Source organism: Pollicipes pollicipes, unplaced genomic scaffold (genome assembly GCF_011947565.3).
Source record: "Pollicipes pollicipes isolate AB1234 unplaced genomic scaffold, Ppol_2.1 Scaffold_4881;HRSCAF=5763_pilon_pilon_pilon, whole genome shotgun sequence".
Lineage (NCBI taxonomy): Eukaryota > Metazoa > Arthropoda > Thecostraca > Pollicipedomorpha > Pollicipedidae > Pollicipes > Pollicipes pollicipes.
In genome coordinates this window covers 48,775,165-48,790,411 of record NW_023596576.1, presented here as the reverse complement: position 1 = coordinate 48,790,411, position 15,247 = coordinate 48,775,165, and the positions used below count along the sequence as shown (strand labels likewise).

Sequence of the window (15,247 nt, the reverse complement as noted above, 5' to 3'; positions counted from 1 at the left end):
GCCAATCAACGTACCAGATATCACCCATTTTTGTGCTTATTGACGCGTGCACGTGATGGCCGTCTTGGCGACCATCAGGAGAAGGAGAGGGTCCTGCGTCGGTACGGAAATCAGTTCAAAGGCACGCCGCCAGCACGTGTTGAAATGCCCGGTCAAATGACACATTAAGCTCATTGCCATTATGCTCAGAATTCGACTCCGAGGAATGCCTGTGTAATCCTAACTGCAGTCGGGGGAGGCGACACCGCCCCGGTCTGGCCGCCCTGTGTGCGGCCGGCGACACCTGGGGGCCGCCGTGAGGTCATTACCTGGCCTGTCACCGTCCAAACGAGCCCGGGCCGGACGGCCGGCTCACGTGGCCGCCGCATTAGCGGGCCGCTGTGCGGGCGTCGCGCGCCGCCGGCTGACGCGCAGCCGCCGTTAAGTGCGTCTGGCTCACGGCGAATGCTCCTCCTGAGGACGCCGCCGTCCTGAAGACGCCGCCGTCTGCGCCGGTGATCAGCGACGACTGAATGGTGTGCGTTAAGCCGGCGCGGGCCGCGGATGGGCGCGTGGTTGGCGACAGGCCGTTAGCCACCCACGCTGGGACCGGCCGGGGACGGCAGGCCGCCGGCCGCGCCACCGCAGCGGCGCCGCCGAACACCGCACCTCAGCGGGGCTTGCTGGAACGAGCCGCCGCTTTGCGACGTGTGACTGAACTTCAGTGATTCACTAAACCGTCGTTTGTGGGCAGGTCCTTAAATATCTTGGGCCATCAATAGATGTTTGGCTGGACAGTCCCAAACACGCTTACATCGCAAGGCCATATGCATAAATATGTACGCTCTTTAGAGGAGCGCGAAGGAGTCAAATTCACGAACCATTAATATTGCTTGGGTCTTGCAAAGCCAGAGGTTACCACGTAGCAGAACATCAGTAAAGACCACGTCGCTCTATGCACCTCGTCGCATGAAGCCTGCGTTCTTCCAAAAATGGTATCATTTCATTCATCGATCTAAAATTTTATCAAGCCTCAGTCAGTTGCCAGTTGAGACCCATTGTTAGTTTCGGGGCAAGGCAACTTTTCAATGCCGAATAACCTTCGAAAACTTGGTCTTGTCCACGCCTTACAACTGCCAGTGCGGCGGCTTACCAGACGTCGGCCAAATGTCACAGCCTGCGAGCGCCCAACTTCGAAAAACACACCATAGCGGACGCTGCCCAGCTTGCACAAGACGCCTCGCCTGGCAGCGTTTGTTCGTGACCGCGGGTGGCCGCGATCGCGTTCGGCGCAGTGGGCGCAGGTGGCAAAACAGAGCGGCGCCAGTTCGGTGCGCTGTTTAGCAGCCCGGACATTCCGCCACGTTTAGCGGGCCGGTGGTAATCAGGCCAATGACGCGGGCCACCGCGCGCTTGTTGGCCGGACGCGGCACGGGCTGCTAATGACGACAGCCAACACCCCGACGAAGAGCACTCTCTCCCGGCCGAGGGTGGGGGTTGGCAGTCGGAGTGGGCGGCGGCGCGCGTTTCACGCTGGGAAGCACTGCACTGGGACGCTCTAAAATGAGCAGGGCGCGATGGCTTTTTCACACCTCAGTTGCGTCACTCACCATTTGAAAGAGAAGCTGCTGGTTCTCTTAGGCCGGAAGCGGACCTGGAGATCACGAGACAGGCACTGAAAGCAATAATGTTGTAAATCCAGAGATCATGAACAAAATGAGAGCTACTCGGCACAAATCACGGAGGGAGCATTTAGGCGGGGTCAGTCGGCGGCCTTTGATGCTGGGTCCCCCCTATTAGCCAAACGGTTTGTACCTACCTGCGCCTGCTCTGAAAATTAAGGGTCATAATGGGTCGAAGGGGGTAAGGTCGTAAGACGGCTTACCTTGCGACAAATGATAATGGAGGAGCAGAGGGGCCTTTGATGTTTACCGGTCGGAGCTCCCTGCGGCCTCGGGTCAGTGGCAGGGGCACTCAGGCGAGGGGAAACCGGTCGCCCTTGCTGAAGTGTCTGGCGTTTCGTCAGCGCGCCGCGCCACGTAGTCCTCCAGATGTTAAAGAAATGCCTTTCGTGTGTCACCTATGTGCTAAAGCTCGTATTGCGGGTGTCGGGTGTGTGGCTACTGTAGATGAAGAACGCGGCGCGGCCAATGTGTTGTGAATCGTAAAAGACGTTTTCTCCCAACAGACACACTTGATGCATTAATCTGTCAATGAACACCAATCAGTGCGAGCCACTGGTCACACCCGACAAGTTCCGTGGAGACCTGGCCAAGTTCTCCACGGAGGCTCGCTAGTTTAAATCCCAGCCGATTTATACGTTTATAGCGGCAGAGGCATGGAGGAATTCGAGGGATTAAGCCAGCTACATGGGCCAAGCTCATAATCAAGAGCATCTACAGGAACCCCGTTTTCTTGAGCTAAATATACCACCGGTGACCGTCGCAGGCTCCCGGCGAATGGCCGGCGGCTTTCTGAAACGGTGAGCATCCGTGCTGGAGCGGAACTGCGCCTGCATCCAGAGATGGAGATTGAGCTCGATTCATAGCTCCACCCGACCGAGCTGGGGTACCGCCCATGATAAGATCTGAAGCGCGAGTGGGAGCCGGAACCCGGCGAGAGTCAGGACCGTTGGAGCTGAAGCTGGGCTGGGGTACGAACTGTCCGAGCACGTGACGGAGCTGGGGTACCGGTTCGAAGCCATCCTGCGAAGGAGCTGGTGCTGAGGTCGGGCCAGGGGTCGGGGCCGAAGCCAGAGTCGGAGCCAGAGCCGGCGACGGGCCAGAAGCCGGACCAGGAGCCGAGGCCGAAACCAGAGTCCGAGCCAGAGCCGGTGGCGGGCCAGGAGCCGGGTCAGAAGCCGGGTCAAGAGCCGAAGCCGGAGCCAATTAGTGTGCGGAGCGTGCCTACCGGCCGCTGCGCCGCATCAGGCGACAATAAGCACTCAGTGGCGCAGGGCCGGCCAATAAACAGCCATCCAGTCGGCTCTTTATGGCAGGTGCAGGCAAGGCTTGGACGCGTCGAACGGAGGTCAGTTACGAGCCGTGTTTTTTCGGCGTGATAGTGGTCGGTGTAAGAGGCGATGGCCTGGCCATTAGGGCCCGGCGTGGCAGGCAGGCGCTAAGGATGGCACTAAGGAGATATGTTTGTACACTGGTAGAATTTGGCCTCTGGTGGAATAATCTCTTAGCAGCAGATGTGGCGCGGCGTCGGGGTAGGTATTCAGCTAGGCAATGGTTCGTCGGATGGGGATGGGGGACAGATTTCAGGAACGCGTACTCGCCCGGTTTTTGTTCTGCTTGCTGGCTTTAAGAAATTGCTCTTTAGAAACTTTGGGTAATTTGATCCCCATATAAGACGTATAATAATATTGTGTGTACCAAGATCACCTAAAGGGATATGCATAGGAACTCCCACTTTTTAATGTTAGGAAAGCTAGCACCTGCCCTACATCCAAATTTGAACCCGCCCGATCCGCAAGGCACGTTTCCCCAAAAAGTCCTCATGGTCTCCCACTTCAAGCTTTATTTTTCCTTCCAGGTGTGCATACTTAATTCCTTAATACAATAAGTGTCAAAACAAGAAACCACTCCCAGAAAAATTCAACACATTCATCCACACAGTCGTGTTTTTGTTATGCCCAGCACCAGGAAACCTGTTTTTACCACAGGGACACATACTTGACCTTATCATGATATAAGGGCCACAACATGAATCTATAAAGCTACAAATGTTGCTTTCTTCGCCTGTTTTTTTATCAACCTACGCTTAGTAAAGCCGACGCATTTTATTCATTTCAGCTCCTGGATCTATGGCTTACTTTGAAGCGGCTGCTGGACAACCGACGAATGCATTTACCTTTGTCCCAGGTATGCAATAATATTATCCAAGACGAAACCTTCGTGGTCCTTTAAAAAGCCTTTCAAAAAGGAGCCAATAATCCATGCATTGAAAGGAAAGAATTCAAAGGATTCCAGCAAGCATCGTTTTGCAGCAAGAAGGGTATAAGTTACGTTCTTCTGGGTCCATGTGGTGACTTTCCAGTCATATATATATATATATATATATATATATATATATATTATATATATGTATATATATATATATATATATATATATATATATATATATATATATATATATATATATATATATATATATATGTGTGTGTGTGTGTGTGTGTGTGTGTGTGTGTGTGTGTGTGTGTGTGTGTGTGTGTGTGTGTGTGTGTGTGTGTGTGTGTGTAGGTGTGGGTGTGGGTGTGGGTGTGGGTGTGGGTGTGGGTGTGGGTGTGTATGCATGCCTTTTACAAATACAAGTCGGTCACCAAAAGCCCAAAGATAGGTAGTGGATATTTTAAACCAGCCAAGTTGTCCATTTCACTAGAACACATACACACATGCACTGAACTTGGATAACCTCACTCACAAATGCATGTAATGGAAAGAACATCAAGAGCGACATTGTCCGTGACCAGTGGGCACCACAATAACGGCCCTTCCAATTACGAAGACAGAGGAAGATCCCTGACTGATGGCTGATTTCAGCTGCCTGCGTCCAGTAACAAGGCTTGGAGGACTGGATTTATAATGTATATACACCAAATGCTTTCAGTAAGGGTGTACACAAAATGCAGACCAGCCTGGCCAACCTCAGCATCATCATGTCACATGGCAAGCCAACGATCATCTCAGAAGGGAAACATAGCATTTGGTGAAAGATGAGTGTGCCTTAAATGGCCTCGTGCCTTGCCCCTGGACAGCTGAGGATCCATCAAGTGTGGCTAGTAGACAAGAGCTTGTTCGCACGCCATTTAAAAGCCGTCCTTAGACATGTATCCGAGCTCCTTTAACAGATGATGACCATGACAAGCATTCACCGATCTTCGCGCGCCGATTTTGTCTTTCGAATCCTTCATTTTGGAAGTTTGCTGGAATTATTTGATAGTTACCTCACCTTACCTTACCTTATGGTGATCGGGAATTGTAAAAGGCCACTACGCCTGTAGGTCCCGGTCTCGTCAGGCTTCCGGTCCGGTAACCAAACAGTCTCAAATTATGGGAAGATTCAGTGTGGGACGCCGTACATGATGTCAGCCCAGTGCGTGTCAAGCCTAGACCTGAACTGTTCAACTGAGGTCGACGACACGACCGGGTGTGGAAGAGCGTTCCAGTCGTTGACAACCCGCGTGCTGAATGAGCTACGACGGACGAGAGTCCTAGCTCGAGGTTTTCTGATTTTCCATTGGTGCCCTCTCGTCACCTCCGAGCTGTGCATTGTCAGGAGCTCCTCTTCCGATAGCGACATGCCTCCGTGAAACAGCTGGTACACTGTTACCATGTCTCCCCTGCGACGACGATAGTACAGTGAGGGCAAATGAAGGAGTATGAACCTCTCAGGGTATGGCTGGAGCCTCACTTCATAGACAAGCCGGGTAGCTCGTCGCTGAACACGTTCCAGCCGTTTTCTGGTCCAGTTTGCGGAACGGGCCCCAGATAACGTTGCCATACTCTAAGTACGGACGTACCAATATCTTAAAAAGCAATGGCAAGTGCGAGCATCGATATTGGCAAAAGACCGCCTCGCGACCGCCAGCATCTGGCTGGCCTTGGAGATCACTTCCGCCGTCTGCACGTGGAACTGGAGCCGGCAATCCACGAAGACCCCGGGGTCCTTCTCGGTGGACTCGACCGCGATTTCGGCGCCGTCCAAGAAGTAGGTCAGCCTCGGGTTGCAGTTCCCGATGTGCACTATTTTGCACTTTGCTGCACTAAAGGGCGGCAGCCACTCCTTTGACCACTTGGCCAGGGCGTCGAGGTCAGCCTGCAGAGGTGAGTGAGTCAGGGGTCTCGGGACACGACAGTAGACCTTGGCGTCATCCGCAAACATCTTGACCACGCTTCGCACTTGTTCTGGTAGATCGCTCACGAAAATAATGAACAGCGTTGGTCCAAGTACTGACCCTTGCGGGATGCCGCTGACGACGTCGGTCCAGTCCGACTTCGAGCCTTGGACCCGCACTCTCTGCATCCGGTGAGTAAGAAAAGCCCTGATCTAGCGTAGCAAATTACCTCTCACACCGCAAGCATGAAGCTTGGAGAGCAGACGGTTATGGGGAACAAAATCAAAGGCTTTGCTGAAGTCCAGATACGCCACGTCCACCGGCTCTCCATCCTCTACCGCGGCGCTCCAATGCTCCATGACCTCTAACAGCTGGGTGGTACAGGACCGCTTAGGGAGAAACCCATGCTGCGCTGCATGAAGAAGTCCAGACTCTGAGAAGTGATTAAGTAGGGCATCACGGACGAAAGTTTCAAGTATCTTGGAGGGAATAGCAGTAAGGCGCACTGGGCGGTAGCTCGCTGGAAATTGTCGGCTACCCTTCTCGAAGATCGGGACCACCCCGCCAAGCTTCCACTCCAGAGGGAGCCTTCCGGATGCCAAAGATTTCGGAAAAGCATGCTGAGGGGTGCTGCCAGGACATCTGCGGACTCGCGAAGAAGCCTTAGAAGGAGACCGTCTGGCCCAGTGGCGCTCGAGGTCTTCAGAGCGGCCAGTTTCTTTGCCACTGCCTGGGTAGAGACGGCCACGTCATCCAGTAACGGTCCAGTAAAGTTACACGGTAACACAGGCATAGCACTAGTCCCTTCGTCCGTGAAAGCGCTGGCGAAGAATTTACAGAGGACGTTTGCCTTGCCTTCGTTACTGCTGGTCAACACTCCATCATCGTCACGAAGGTCTTCTGCCCTGCATCTTGTGCGTAGTCTAGAGTTGGCGTACCTCCAAAAGGCCTTGGGGTCTCTTTTGATGTCTGCTAATAATTTAATCTCATACTCTTTCCGAAGGTATCTGGTCAACTTCCGCAGGTCATTGCGACAACGCACAAACCTGGCATGGTCCAGAACATCCTGAGTCCGCGCGTACGTTCGCCTTCTTTAGTTGCATGGCCCTTGGGTTCATGTATAAGTTCTTAGCTTTAGCACTTCTCCTGACGGAGCAAACCTCAGTGGCCCTGGCGATTCTTTCATTGAAGAACTTGTAACCATCTTCGAGGCTGAGGCTCTTCATCAGGGACCAGTCCATTGACCTGAGGGGGTCAGCCAGATGCTCGCAATTTGTGTGTGTCAGCTGGCTGGGACGAGGAGTTTGTAGCCCAGAGTAGCAGACCAAAGTATACCTGATAACCACACGGTCACTGCTACCTAACTCTGGCAGGTATTTGATTTGGCTCACCATGCCCTCCTCATTTGTGAAAATGAGGTCCAGAACACTAGGAGCTTTACCAACCCGGTAGCGTGTTGGCTGCTGGACATGCAGGAACAAGAAACAGCCCTGAATGGTGTCTATCAGTGAGTGGGTTGGGTGACTCTCTGGAGCTGACGACCGCTCTGTTGCCCAGTCAATCTGAGGCAAGTTAGTCACCTACAACCATCAAGTGAGAAAACCGTTCTCTGCATAATCTCTGAAGAAGGTCTTCCAGTTGGCCCACACTGTCTTGGATGTTGCCTGATGGACTTCTGTATATGCAGCCAAGCAACAGGGCATCCTTCCCACTCAAGGCCATCTTCAGCCACACTTGCTCCAGAGGACTTGACCCAAGTGAGTGCTCAGCTGCGCTTAGTAAGTTTGACACATAGACACATGTGCCTCTCCTACCACTAGATCCGAGGTTGGGCTGAGAGAGATTAAAATTTGTGTACAGGGTGTACCCGGAAATTGATAGGAGAGATGGTGCAATAGGAAGCTTCTGGGCTTTGGGAAGGGCCTCAGTCAACAGCATATCTGGCTTATCGTCAGAAATGAGCATACATAAATCATCCCTTTTACTAAGGAACTGGTCTGCGTTGGTGTACAATATCTTCAGACCTTGCCTACCCTTGCACTGACGAGCATTATGCAGTCATTGCGGACCGGGGGAACCAGCATCAGCCTGAACTTGAGTATGCTCATTTGCGGATCCATCCCCAGTGACTGAGGTCGCTGTGTTGCTATCACTCCTGTCAGAGCCCCTAGAACCCCTGGGAGCCTGAGCGGGGTGACCCACAATACCCTCACCAGCAGGGTCCAATAAAGGGGGGCATCCCGCTTCAGTGCCCCTGGAGTTCTCACTTGGGCTTGTTGTAGTAGGTCCAGAGGCAACCGGAAGAACCATGCTGGTGCCTCTGAGACCATCAGCTTGGCAGACAGCTGGAGCTGTTGACGCTTGATCACTTCGCAGGATACCTGGAGCTGCCGCTGGTATGGTAGAGTGAACCACACTGGTGCCTTTGGGTCCATCAGCCACTTGTGACGATGGGGCGTTCTGCTTGACGATCTTGCCCCGCCTGATCAGCAGTTTGAGCTCACCTGCCCCCCTTCTCCTGAGGAGTTCATCTCTCAGATTCTTACCCTCCTCCCTCTCTTTGCAGGTTTTGTTCTGGGAAATGAACAACGTACTCTAGTTGCTACAATGCCACAGGTGCACGGCAAGCTTTAGCTCAGCTCTAGTCTCTGTGTTTTTAAGTGTCACCATCATCAGCCTATGCTCACCTGGAAGCTTCTTTCCAGCCCGAAAGGCTCTGACTATGCAGACATTCAGCTTTAATTCTTGTCTCACAACCTCAGAGAATTTGACCATATCTTGTGGGGTTCTGTCTCTAAGGGATTCACCTGCCTCTTCTGGTAGGTCATAGACAGCTATTTTGCATTTGCTTTCTGCCTTTTCAATGTAGTTGTCAAACTTTCCTGAGATTTTTTTGGCAGCTCTGGACTCAATACCAACAGCTGGCTGCAGAGGAAGAGACTCCATTTTTTACAAATTGACTGAACTACCTGGTCACTGCTTGCTCACATGAACATCACACAATGTCTGTATAAATACTCTTCAGTTTCTCCTGCTCCTGAAAGGAGCACTCAATAAGCTTTGTCTGCTTAATCACAGCCTGTTCCTGTTCCTTCATGGACCCTGGAACCATCTCACATGCTCCATGAGAGATACATCCAAGCCACTGACTTTGCTTTCCAGTTGAGTGATCCTTTCACTCTGCTGTGAGATCTTGTCACACTGAGGTCTGCTTTGGGCTGCTTAACAAGGGTTATCATACACTCTGCACACAGCCAAGACAAAATTGGGAACTTCTTTAGAGCCTTGTAAGGTCCTATTGCCACTGTCTGGCAAGATGCATAGAACCAATTTGTAAGCTTGTCATACTGGACCCCATTTTCTCCATCTCACTGGGTTGCCACAAAGCAGAAGCCCTGGACCTCTTCTACAGCAAGCAGAGTCACTACCAGCATCACTACCCCACAGTCTTGATGCGCTTGCACCTAGTTCCCCCACCTCTTCGCCTTCAAGCCGCATTCTGGGACTCAGTTGCTCCATGAGGGTAACCTGAGAATAAGGAGAGAAGCCCAGATCTCTCCCCAAGATCTCTCCCCTAGTTGCTGATCTCCTGTGCTTTTCCTCCTGGTTAAATACCAAATCGGTGTTTGCATACAGAAGAAAACATTGTAATTCAACAGCTGCATTTCTGCCACGTGCATCAGCATTTGCATGCAGAAGAAAGCATTGCTACATGACATTGGATAATTTGTAGACGAAGTATGAGGTGCAGAAAATTGGATTGGGACGCTGTTGTGAATTTCGCAGGCATGTGTTAGTCTTTCAACGCAGGTCCATGTTATGAGTCGCGATAGTTTACTCTTGAAGCTACAGCATGTCATGCATTATCTGTTCATGAAATGGCATGCACTGCATAAATGGAAAACTTCATAATGATGTATCACCTCCCTATTTTATTATCTTTATTTAAACGAAGAAATCCTTTTTCCTCCAACACTCGCTACCAACATTTGCTAGAAAATTATAAACCAATCTATGGTTAAGTAAACACGAGTGGGACAATCCTAGATGTAGAACACACCCCGAAACCACCAATGCATCCCGCTAAAAGCTCTGCGGTTTTTTTAAGACAGCGGGTTGTGGGCCTCTGGGCTCAAAAGTGGCAGCTCTGATACTCAGCTCCATGCCTATGCAAAGGGTAGGGAAACTCTGCTTTACGCTAGTCTGACCGGCAGGACGGGTGCTACAGTCAAAGCCAGCTGGTGTGCAAACAATGGCGGGTAGTGGCGTACGTCTTGCATAGCTGAAATGCGAAATTAAGTACGATTCCGTGGCCATTATCGCACCAGGCAGTTTGCCGATGTACATGCCTATGATATCGATTGTAGTGGCTCATTCGCATTACGCTGTTCATTGTTAACATTACGCGGAGGGGTGGAAGTGACTGTACACCACTAGTTATGTGTAGTGTTAATAGTAATGACCTTTGAGGAAGTAAGTTGTGTAACTGTATGTCTAGTGAGTTAGATCATGATTACGTTTTGTTCATCCGGCCGCCTTCATGCGTCCTTCTATGAGAGGCGTAGCCAGGGTTTCTCTTAGTAGGGGCCAAATCGGGTCACAGGGGCCCTTTTAGCCACGATGGTCTGCTCTTCGTCACTACAGGGGCCGTGTTTGTGTACTCGGAGAGCGTTTTTAGGCCCTGGATCCCATTTTGATGCCGCGGGGGTCTTTATATGTTTGAGAAATTCTTCGGATGTTTAAGACTGCTCCTGGTTTCTGTTAAATTTCCACTAGTCTTCGGCCCCGGAGTCATGTTCTGCAGTACAGGCATGTCAGTTGTCCGGCCCCTCCCCCGTCGCCGACCTGACCGTCCCCAGGCGGCGTCCGCCGGCCGGGCCGGCCTCATCGCTAAGTGCATTCCCGCCGTCGGTCAAGATATATGTCTGTAGCTGGCCGACGCCGGTCGACAGCGTAGGAGGGGCGGCGAGCGTCGGTGGCGTCGGTTCCCAGGCGACCCCGGAACAAAGAGCCGCCTGTGCGCGCGCCGGCGGCGACACCCGGCCGTGGGAATCGTCAGCATACCAGCGTTTTATTGCAAGCGCTCGCCGGCCGTTTAAAGAGGCCGACCGGCCGTCACTGGACCTGCTCTGGTGCGCGTCAGCGGCCGGCGTGCCGGGAGAGGAGCCCGCCTCGTAAACAGCGGCGTCGGGTTAGCCGAAGCGCCGCGGTCTCAGCGCTGAGCGCCGGCGAGGCAGCCGGCCGTGGCGCAACCGGCCGGTGTCATCGGGTGATTCAGGGCGGGGGATCACACGCGCCTGTGCTCTGCCGCTTGTTTATGTGTGTCCACCGGGGAGGAGCGGGTGAAAGTGAGGCGATAAACCTTCGGAGTCCATTAGTGAGCGGCCGCAAGATTAAGCCATCAAATCGCCGGAACACTTGCCGACGGCTGAACCGGGCGTCAGTTGTGCTTTCCTGCTGGCTCTGTCGGAGCGCCAGGCGAACAACGTCAGACATCCAGCGAACCGTGCGCGGCTACATCCCGTGCCTTAGGGGCTGTAGGGTGAGACCTTGGCCCCCAATATTAATCTTGGCTTATTTCACGCTTGGCCAAAACCGAAAAATTGGAAATACAGCACAATCTGTGTTTTTGAAAGCTATAGCATCTCTAAAGCAACAGATGTAAGGCATGAAGCTCTGCTTATACAACGTGCTTGATCCCATGGCTGCAAGCCACGCCAGGCCTTGCGGTCCGCTGTGTTCACTCACCGCCGCGGCTTGATATTGTGCACATTCCAGCCGGTGTGTTCAGGCCAGGTCAAGACCCCGGTCCGGCTAAGCGATCCAAAACTAGCACGCAAGGATAGAACTTTGCAAAAAAAAAACTGGGTTACAGAAGCCTGTGCATGGAAGGGAGAGGTGACCATGATTTCTCCTGGGCCCTCGCTTTTGCACTGGAGCTGCTTTTAGAGCTGGAGACATCAAGTATTGGAGAGCGTTGGACACCTCAGACTAATGCGTTTATCATTGAGGTTGTTGCTTGACGTTTTATGAAGGGGGGGGGGGAGGGGAGCAACATTGGACCTGCCCCAACCCTAACTATGTTGAGCAGGCGCCGGTTATACGAAGTTCTACTCACGCTAGCACGTGCGACCGGTCACCGATTCAGCTCTTAAAAAATGTCCAGTCAGTTTCCATAGGCATCCACCAAGAAGCTAAGTGACTACCAAGGTATTTTGCAGGGGCAAAGAAATCTGCGCGACGCACACCGCCCTTTTACTAGGATGTCACTGAAATGGACTTTTTACAAAGTCGAAAGCCGCAGCCCCTGTCGCATGTCCCTCCAATCTGACCGGTCACCATGACGGCTCCCCACCCCCCGCCGCGATGTCACCGGCTCGCTGTCGGCACGGGCCGGACCCGCTGCTTCCGCCGTCTAATCGGCGGGCGGCGGGAGGGGCGGGGCGGTGCCCGCGGCGACGCGCTGGCGGAAGTCTGCACACCGCAGCGGCGCGGGGGCGCCATGTCGCCGGTGTGGCGGCTGCTCCTTTCAGCGGGCGACGGCGCGTCACTAGGAGCCGGCCCCGTCCGATTGTGTCGGCCCGTCACTGTCGGCGGCCGCCGCTCGGCTTGTCGAGCCCAATTTGTCGGGTGTGCGCCGCCGCCACCGGCCGAATGAGAGGCCCGCCGGTGTTGACCGACCCGGCGTCGGCGGCCGGCGATAATCCGCCGCAGCGAGCCTTCCATCAGCGCGGCACAATCACCGTCGCGACATGTGACACCTCGCGCGGCCCCTCGCGTCGTGCCGCTCGCGCGGCAGGGCCGTCTCGGTGACGTCACTGTTTGCCGGACGCCTCTGTCCGACCGCTCGGTGGTGGCGTGGTATTATGCACCCGGCACCAACCGCAGCCCACGCAGCCCATGGTCTAGGCTCCAGCGGCGTGAGCTGCGCGACGTCAGAAATTTAGCCAAGCGCGACTTTTGTCTTGAAATTGTGAGGCACGTCGATACTTCTCATGACCTTGTCGCGCTGCGCTTTTCCACTTCCGGTGTCCATTCTCCGGTTTACGTGCTTACCTCTGCAAGCAGCATGACAATTGTCTCACTCGCTGTTTATTGTTCGCTCTCGTCTTCATGGTGACCAGCTTTCCCTTTTTCTTTCTCCATCTCTCACTCATTCACTCACTCACTCACTCACTCATTCTCTCTCTCTCACTCTCTGTCTGTCTGTCTGTCTGTCTGTCTGTCTGTCTGTCTGTCTGTCTGTCTGTCTGTCTGTCTGTCTGTCTGTCTGTCTGTCTGTCTGTCTGTCTGTCTGTCTGTCTGTCTGTCTGTCTGTCTGTCTGTCTGTCTGTCTGTCTGTCTGTCTGTCTCTCTCTCTCTCTCTCTCTCTCTCTCTCTCTCTCTCTCTCTCTCTCTCTCTCTCTCTCTCTCTCTCTCTCCTCTCTCTCTCTCTCTCTCTCTCTCTCTCTCTCTCTCCATCTCTCTCTCCCTCTCTCTTCCTCTCTCTTTCTATCTCTCTACCTCTCTCCCTAAAATCTCCACCAGCGAAATTAATGATATTATTTAGAGTGTGCGGTCAAGTGCTAAAAGTTACCTCGAACGTTCCGTACCGAGCGTTCCGTTTGTGCGCATGAATACGGCTCCGTGCATTTTTCTTCAATAAACGGCGAACCCTCCTCAGCTATGACGTAGGTGTGCGTTACACCTCTTGACATCAGTCTCTCTCGAGACTTCTCTGCGCGCCTCCCGCCCGAGCCGCATCCTCCCGGCCCGTTGAGCGCGTGTTTGTCCCCCGTTCGCCGTCGGCTCCACTCGCGCCGCCCAGCCACGTGCGTCCTGTCCAGCCGCCGCTGCCGACGACAGCTCGCCACAACACGGCTCGTAACGTCGGCGCCGACGCCCGTCGGGCCCGACGGACGGCGTCACCCGATATGGCTGTCGGGCCGGTGGTCACCGCCTCCGCGCGCCGGCCGGGGACACCGGCACAGCTCGCTCGGTCCAGAGTCGCTCCCGGCAGCGACACCACGCCACCACCAGGGCTCACGTCTCCATATATATTTACACTCGCGCAGCGGTCGAGGCCTGGCGAGGATTGCGGACGGTAGCGACTGCGACAAGAATCGATCTCCGAATCGTCTTCGTCTCGGCAAGAGATGGCGCTGCCGGCGGCATCGTGCCGGCCACACAATCTCCTGGAGAAATCAAAAGCTATCGCGCCACGTCAGCCTGTGCTGCGCTAGGCCACCAGTTTCCTGTCGAACACGCAAGCCTATAAAACTTGCGCCACGCACCGCTTCCGCTTCAAGCCAAGCGCATTGATCACTCTCTTTTCGTATAAGTCAGTTTACCACCAACTGCTAACGGCACCATAAACTCCGCAAACGGACACAAACAAACTCACAGGCAGAGCCGCCGCTCTTCGCGGGCAGTCAACAGCACATTAGCTCGAAAACAAACGCGTCGCCTACCGCTCACTACGGCGCGGCAACGGCCGCACAGCATGATCAGGAATGGCGGCTGGAAAAATATGGAATCTCTTACAAGGCGCTCCTCCCAACGCTCATAGGGCGTACGGCCTGAAGAGGTGGTGGTGCGGTCGTACTCGTGGCCGGCACAGGTCCACCGGTGACGTCGCAGGCACAGCCGGTGACGTCACAGGCGCACCCGGTGACGTCACAGGCGCAGCCGGCGGGCGTCAGCGGCAGCTGCAGCGGCGGCAGCGGGTGGCCCGGTGGCGGCGGCGGCGGCACCACCCCGACACACTGCAGCTGGTACATGTACGACTGCATGACCTGGCTCAGGTAGTGCATCTGGCTCTCGCTCTGCTGGCGCTTCTCCTTCATGCGCCGGTTCTGGAACCAGACCTTGACGGTGGCCTCGGCCAGCTGGAGGCGCTGGCTCAGCTGGCGGCGCTGTGGCGTGCTCAGGTAGCGGTTGGCGGCGTACTCGCGCTCCAGGGAGGCCATCTGGCCGGCCGAGAACACGGTGCGGGCCGGCCGGCGCGGCGCCGGGCTGCCGCCGGCCGCGCTGCCGCCCGAGTCGCTCTGGCTGCCCGAGTCGTCGGCCGAGACGCGTCGACTCAGCTCGGCCGCGTCGGCCGCCGACGGCGAGCCGGGCGGCGGCGACGGCGGCCCGCTGACGAGCGCGCACGAGCCTGGCGGGCACACAGCGTGACGTCACGTCTCGGTCCAGCCGGAAGGCAGACTTCGTACGGCAGCACTAAACAGCCGGCACCAGTTTGGCTTTGCAGCAGGGAAGGTGGAATAGGGGAAGGGAGAGAGCGAGGGAGGACAGATGGTGCAGCTGACCACCAAAGAAATGTGTGGCATTGACCGCATGAATATGAATACGTGGCATTGGCCTGAAGTAAATGAGTTCACTTAGGCCTTGATCCCCGACGTAGCATGGCTCATCCCCGTTGGTTTATGCCATCAAACATCTCAT

General features: G+C 54.5%; 1 protein-coding gene across 1 annotated transcript; it reads right to left on the bottom strand.

The window, feature by feature from the left end:
- Positions 1–14,535: 14,535 nt before the first annotated feature.
- LOC119099758 (homeobox protein Hox-B3-like) lies at positions 14,536–14,809 on the bottom strand (the record flags this gene model as incomplete). The annotated part of the gene is made up of 1 exon (XM_037222820.1): positions 14,536–14,809. A coding segment is annotated over exon 1 (234 nt), but the record flags the coding sequence as incomplete, so codon positions are not given.
- Positions 14,810–15,247: the final 438 nt, after the last annotated feature.